Source organism: Crocuta crocuta, unplaced genomic scaffold (genome assembly GCF_008692635.1).
Source record: "Crocuta crocuta isolate KB4526 unplaced genomic scaffold, BGI_CrCroc_1.0 scaffold31, whole genome shotgun sequence".
NCBI classification, from domain to species: Eukaryota; Metazoa; Chordata; class Mammalia; order Carnivora; family Hyaenidae; genus Crocuta; species Crocuta crocuta.
The window spans coordinates 14,968,944-14,976,001 of NW_027528362.1; the positions used below are offsets into that span (position 1 = coordinate 14,968,944).

Sequence of the window (7,058 nt, forward strand, 5' to 3'; positions counted from 1 at the left end):
AGGTGGCCTTCCTGGAGGTCACAGCCAGGGCGTCACCTCCCCAGCCAGGCCACCCACATTGCAAAGGCAAGTCATGGTGCAGATAGGGGGTGGTGGCGACGAGGTTCCCTCTTCTCCCCTCCCACCTCCCTGCTGGAGCCTTGGTGACAGACACCTCTTAGGCCTCAGACTGAAGGCAGGGCTTTCACCTCTGTAGGGGTGTCTGTCCCCAAGCTGTCCTGGAAGAACCTGGGATCGCAAGAAGAGTGTCCCTGGAGGCCAGCAGCGCTGCAGGGCTCTGGCACTGACTGCACCCCTAAAACCCTCCACCGCCACCACCAGGCTCCCCCACATCCAAGAGACATGGGGGAGGTGGGAGGTGGAGACGGACGGAGAGAGACGGGCGAGGGGGGGCACACAGGAGCTCAAGTGCTCCAGTGCCCACGCACCTGTGCCGTGAAGCCCTCCAGGTGTGCTGCTGGCTGTACTGCAAGTACTGTCTGTACCTCGAATTTAATGAGGTGGTAGGTTGAGGCCAGGGCCTGGAGTTTCCTTCCTAGCACCAGGCTGTGGCTGCCAGCGGCCAGCTCCCAGGAGGGGCGTCTCCCAGGTGCCTGAAGGCAGGTGGGGTGGGGCTGGCTAAGTCTTTTGTCCAGAACCCTTTCCGGAAGCAAAGGCCGATTAAGGAGATGGCCTCCTGCGTCTGGAACCCGCCAGCATTAAAGGATTTAAGTAGAAGTGACTCTGTGGGCTGGCCTGCGGTGAGCTTAGGAGAATCCCAGCAGAGACAGCTGGGGTCTTGTGAACGGGAAGCAACACCGAGGACAGCTAGGAGAGGGAGAGCCAGGCAGGGACTGTAGCCTGTGAGAGGAAACAGATAAGGAGGGACTTGAACTGGCCCTGAGCCCTGCAGAGGAGCTTTAGCTCTGGCGACAATGGGGAGCCTGAGGAGTGAGGAGGGAAGACCATCTGCTCCCAGGAGGGAAGCAGAAGGGTGACCAGGGTGTCTGGGAGTCAGGAAGTACCCCCCCTTCCTCTCCAGCACAGGTGTGCGATAGCCCCTGGAATCAGGAAGGAGCCATTGTGCTAGTAGCTACCTGCTGTGAAGGTCACTTCCCTTCCCAAAGAGGAAGACAGGCTAGTCTGGAACAATCCAGATCAGGCAGGAACACCCTGGAGCACACCCAGCAAGCAGGCGGCACTCAGCACAAGCCTCCAAATACCAGAAAGTTCGGCTGAAGCCCAGAGGTGGCTCTCCCAGGTGCTCAAGCCCACCCAGCTGCAGGGGNGGAGCAGGGCCGAGCTCCCCCACTCCCTCCCTGGGGCTCACTCACTAGCGTGCCCCCAGAACCCCAGGATTAGAACAGGGCAGACCCATCTTCTCTGCCAGCAGGAGCGAGCAGTGTGATAAACTCCCCCAAAGGCAGAGCCAGGGCCAGGCAGGTGTGTGTGGCTGCCACTAAGCTGGACACTGAGGACAGGCTGGTCCCTTTTGGAGTGCCCCCAGGGCGGTGTGGGTGAGCACCCTGGAGGAGCTGGTGAGCCTGGCCCGAACCCCTATCCTAGCCTGGCTCCTCCCAGCATCCCACTAGCCAATGGCCAAACACAGTAAACAGTCTTCACTATGATCTACAAAGACTCAAGGTTCAAGTTCAGGTAGAGGACCTGCAACCCAGCTGACCTTGAGGGAAGACCCCGAAGGGAGCTGGTGTAACCAGAAAACCAGTGAACAAAGGGAAGGATGTGGTTACTACAGCAGCCAGGGACTGCGAGGACAGTCCTGGAACACTGCGGACGGCTCTGCCATGAAGGAGGTTTGCGGGTCTCTGCTGGGCCAGCCATAGGGGAGGCCGTGACCTCTGGGGCAGGAACGCGCCCAGAGCACTGGCTGCGTTAAAATCACGGATCCCGAGCGCACTCTCCTTTTCTTGCCTTTGTGTGAGACGTTTGTAAATAAAGTTATAATTAAAGCATAAAAGCAGTTACGGTCAGAGAGGGGATTGATGCTCTGGGAAGAAGGACAGTGTGGCTAATGCACAGTGTGTCCAGGAAGCAGCCAGGTGGGGCCGAGGGGTGAGTGGGAGCCTTGCTGTCTCAACTCTTGTCCCTTGTGAGCCCCATCCCGGGGCCTCCGTGCAAGGTCACTGCACCTGTCACACCATCCTGCAGCCGGGCGGGGACCTGCTGGTCAGGCACATGGCCCCGTTGGTAGGCCCTCAGACATCCTCTGCAGGGGATGACTCACGGGCCACCAGAACTCATCATTAAAGAAGCAGAAAACAGCCAGAAAAGACCAGCAACGCTGCCCCTTACAGGAAGATTGAAGCGGTGCCGCTATTGACGTGGAAGGCAATGGCCCTGGAGCAAAGGAGCTTCTCAGAGCCCACCCAGGGCAGGGACTCGCCCAGGAACTGCTGGGGGCTGGCCATCTCCGTAAAGCTTGCTTCACAACCGCCTGAAAAGAGCTGTCACATCAAATGATGAGAAACACCAGCAAAGAGAAAAGCCTATATGGGCCACACAGAGCCCTCCACTTACTGCATGCAGTGTTTATTTTATCCCAGAATTCTTTAAAAGAAAAATTCCAGTAGAAACCAAACACGTCTGTGAAATCGCCCTGACCTCATGGTATAAAGCCCATCCAATTTCCACACTCGCACTTTCCAAGGGCATTTGCCCCAGGGCAGATCCACACGCACGGTCCTGCGGGTCGCCTCCTGGAGGCCAGAGCTGCTGCGAGCTGCTGAGTCCACACTGGCGCAGTCNCCAAGGACATTTTTAATAGAAATGTGTCCTGAGCCTGCACAGCCAGGCTCCCGAAGTCACCAGCTGCTTGTAAAGAGCACCTTGCTGCAAGGGGCCGCACGCTGGCGCCCACCCTGGCGGGTGCCCGGGCCCCGCCCCCTGCCCACCCCTCCCACACGTGTTCTGGTCCTGTTCCTGTGGTATTTTGGGACCTGCTGTGGCAAGCAATTCCAGAGGCCGCGTCTTTCAGTTCCTCCTCCAGGCACAGTCCATGCCCCTTGATGGGGGATGATCAAGGGGCTGGGCAGCCCACCCTCCCTTCCAGTCCATCTAAGTGGGGAGGCGCAGGAAGCCCTTTAGACTTTTAGCCATTGTATTTCTTTTACATGTTAAACGTGGTGTATTTCCCTGAAAGCGGCTGCCTTCAGAGGCCCTGCCGATGGAGAGAACAGGGTCCCAGGCGCACCCGTTCGCACACCTGCTTACAGCTGGGGGAGCACCTGCGGTCACCTGGAGAAAAGGGGCCGAACGGTGTGGAGGGGGCGTGAGGGCGGGACCCAGGGCCGCCCCTCTGGCCTTGTGCTCCGGCACGTCCGGCCCTGAGGCCCGACTGCAGCCCAGGCGCGCTGTGCGCGGCCGGGAAGGGGGTCCGCGCGGGGCTGCCCAGCAGCGCGCACGAGGGCGTCCGCGGTCGCGCGCACTCACCGTCTCGGGGTCGTTCTCGAACACCTCCCGGGCCTCCTCCTGGCTGCACAGCTCCTCGATGCACTCCCTCTCCAGGTGGCCCTGCTTGGCCTCCTCGAAGACCTGGTAGGCGCGTCGCTGCCGGGGCCGCAGGAGCTGCGCCGCCTCGCGCGCCCGCAGCATCACGGCTGCCCGGACGCGGCCGGGAGGACGCCGGCANCAGCTGCTGACACCCTGCGACCCAGAGAGGGAGCTTCCCCCAAGTCAGAGACCCAGCCTGACCTGAACACGTAAAGGAACGAGCAGATAACAGTCAGGTCCCCCAGGGACCAGATGACCCGGTGCAACCTGAGGGCTCACGGGGCTGAAACCCGGTCCCGCCCCACCACCGCCACCCGCACCCCAAATCCACCGCATCCTTTTCGGATTCTTCATTCTCCAGCACATTTTCTCAAGACTTAAAACCACGGAAGGAAATATAAATTGAGGTCAATCCGAATCCCAGCGAGGTCCAGGGAGCGAGATGAAATTATTTCCTTTTGTAATCTCTGTTTTCCATAATGATGACATTGAGAACCTTGAGGTTTCCCAGTAAATACTCAGGCTGAAAGCAACATTGTGCTTGTTCTCAGAGACCAAGACTTTCTGTCTCTCTCCCGAGTATTTCGCAAATTCACGGGCAAAAAACACACAAACAAATAAAACCAAAGCACAGCCAACTGCTCCCCAGGGGGACAGAAGCGCAGCCAGCCAGCAGGGGCCTGAACACAGCAGCACTTCCCCGCCCGCCGTTGTGGGTCACGTGGTCATTGTGCTGCGCTCCAGGCCTCAGTTTCCCCTGGCCCAGCTGTAGTGGGAGAATGAAATGTCCTCGATGGTGGATTCACTGAGGTCAAGGTTTGAAAGTGGGGTTAATGAGCATTAGCATGTTAAAGTCGGGGAAGAGAACACTGGTGAGAAAGCTCTTCGAAAGGAATTAACAATTTAGTAGGTAAGTCCTCTGCGCCTGCAATCTGCAGCTGACACGCTCCCCCACCACCCAGCAAGGGATGAAAACACCCTGGACGCCTTGAGCTTAGAAAGAGTATTTACTACACTAATTTTCCTGCTTGTTCTTAAGGAGAAGAACTTGTTTCAAAAGTCTGGGTGGGGCGATAAATCCTTCAGTGTGTGTTTACACAGATCCTTAATTAATTAATCACTCTTCTCCTACTTCCTAGGACTCTAAACCAGGCGACCCACGGATACATTTCATGAAGTATGTGAACTCCTACACATTGTTTGGAATTATTTTCTTATTTGTGTGTGTTTGGCCAAGAGAGTTTATAGAGTTCATGCGATTCTCAGAGTTGGATCCCAGTAAGAGTGAGTGTCACGGCCTCTCCATGTCCCTCTGGGAGGGTCTGCGCTGAGTGTGGACTCGGTGCTTCAGGTGACCAGGCATTAGCGTGATCCCAACTGGAAGGAGGCTTTTGGGCCCCCAGACCTGTCAGCCGGGACCCCAGGCCCCTCGCCGCTAACCCCCTTTATCCTTTCTGCTGACTTGGTATCATGATAACCCCAACAGCTCCCATTATGTAGACTCGGCTTAATACAATGCATTCACACACACTTGTTCATCCTAATCACTGCAGAATGCAGGAAGCAAATATGAGGAGCAAGGGACGGTGTCTGACGCAAGCTAACCCCACGACCACTGCAGAAAATTTGCTCTAAGGCAGAAAAAGAAAATAGATAAGAAACAATGTGGATAATGCACTCAAACTGGAAAGAGTTGTCAGGTGCTAGATTATACACCTCCAAGTCACCATGATGAAGTAGGAACTCATTTTCACAAGGGGCAGGTTAGACCGAGCGCAATGGACACTTTGTACGCGCTGTCCTCCAGTCTGCGGTCAGGAAGGGAAGAGCCAGCGGCTCCTCTTGCCGAGGGCAAAGCGGGATGACAGTGTGGAGGTGGGGTTAAAGTGTGGGCGTAGGAAACGAGGTGTTGGTCGGGAAATGAGAGCTCTGCCTTCCCTTCCACCATCAGGTGTGTGAGTGAGGAGTTCCAGGCACTAAAACCATTCACTTATGAATCCACTCAATAAAACGAAGTTGAGTACTTGCTACTTTGTCTTAAAAGACAGTGTGCCGGGTGCTGACCAAATCAATCATGTTGGGTTTTCTTTGTTTTTAAAGCAGCTTTATTGAGGCATAATGGAAAGAAAATAAACTACATAGTAAGTTTCATCATATCTATGATGAACGTATACACTTGTAAAGCCACCACCACAGTCAAGCGAAGAGCCTGCCCATCATTCGCTGGGCAATCCCTCCTCCTGAGCACCCCTGCCCCACCCACGCTCCATCCCCAGGCAAAATCACTGCCCCCTTTGTCACTAGAGAAGAGTTTACATTTTTTAGAGTTTTACATAAAAGGAATCCCCTTTCAGATTCATCTGCATTGTTGCATGTATCAATAGTTTATTCTTTTTTTATTCCCTTTTTTCTTTTTTTTTTGCTCAGCAGTTTTCTGCCATGTGGACGTGCACACCTGTTTAGCATTCCCCCGTTGATGGACATTGGCTTGTTTCCGGTTATTGGTTATTACCAGCAAAGTGGCTATGAGCATCCGTGCATAAGTCGTTGTGCGCGCACCAGCTTTTATTTCTCTTGAGGAAATAACACTGGACCGTATGGTAGTTGTAAGAAACTCACAAACTTTTTCAAAGTGAATTTCCATTTTATGTTTCCACCAGCAGTATATGAAAGTTTCAAGTTGCTGCATCCACCCACCCTTGCTAAGTTTCGTCTGTTTTGTTGTTGTGTTTTGCTTTTTTTTTTTTTTTTTTTTGAGAGAGAGAAAGGGAGAGAGAGAGAGAGAGAAAAGAACATGCATGTGCACACAGGTGTGAGCTGGGGAGGAATAGAGAGCAAGGGAGAAAAAGACAAGCAGGCTCCCAGCTGTCAGTGCAGAGCCAGACACAGGGCTCGATCTCACGGCCCTGAAATCATGACCCGAGCCAAAATCAAATGGGGCACTCAACCGACGGAGCCACCCAGGGGCCCTCATCTTTTTAATTTTAGCCATTCTAGTAGATATGTGGTGGTATTTCCTTGTGACTTGAATTTGCGTTTTTCTAGTAATATGATGCTGAGCATATTTCAATGTACTTATTGCCATCCAAAAATATATTCTTTGGTGAAATGTCTGTTTTAATTTTATCATATTTTTTTTCCTTTTACTTGGGCTCTGTGCTTTTCCAATTATTGAATTATTTGTGGAGTATTAACAGTTCTTTAAACCTTCCAGACACAAGACCTGTGATTTGCAAATATTTAGTGCAGTCTGTAACTTGGTTTTACATTATATTAAACAATGAAACTCTGCTCTTTCTCTTCTTAATTTTGAAGTACAATTTATTATTTATTATTTATTTTTTAAATGAATTCTGCTTTTGGAATTATATTTGCCTAATCCAAGGTCACAAATATTTTCTTCCAGAAGTTTTATAGATTTAGATTTTACAGCTAGAACTATGAGCCACTTTGAATTCATTCCCACATACTTTCCATTTTTCCATCTTATTGTAAATGTTTTTAATTTCAATTTCTGATTATTTAAATATTTGGGGTTTTGTACACTTATCTTTTATTCTGCAACTATG

The 7,058-nt window shown here is 52.5% G+C and overlaps 1 protein-coding gene across 1 annotated transcript in view; it reads right to left on the reverse strand.

Moving 5' to 3' along the window:
- Nucleotides 1–3,597, reverse strand: part of GAS6 (growth arrest specific 6) — a 33,704-nt gene extending 30,107 nt beyond the window's left edge. Inside the window, exon 1 of the mRNA XM_077753944.1 lies at nt 3,430–3,597. Within this exon, the coding sequence (XP_077610070.1) occupies nt 3,430–3,591 (162 nt within the window). The 5' untranslated portion in view covers nt 3,592–3,597. The remainder of the gene's footprint in view (nt 1–3,429) is intronic.
- Nucleotides 3,598–7,058: the final 3,461 nt, after the last annotated feature.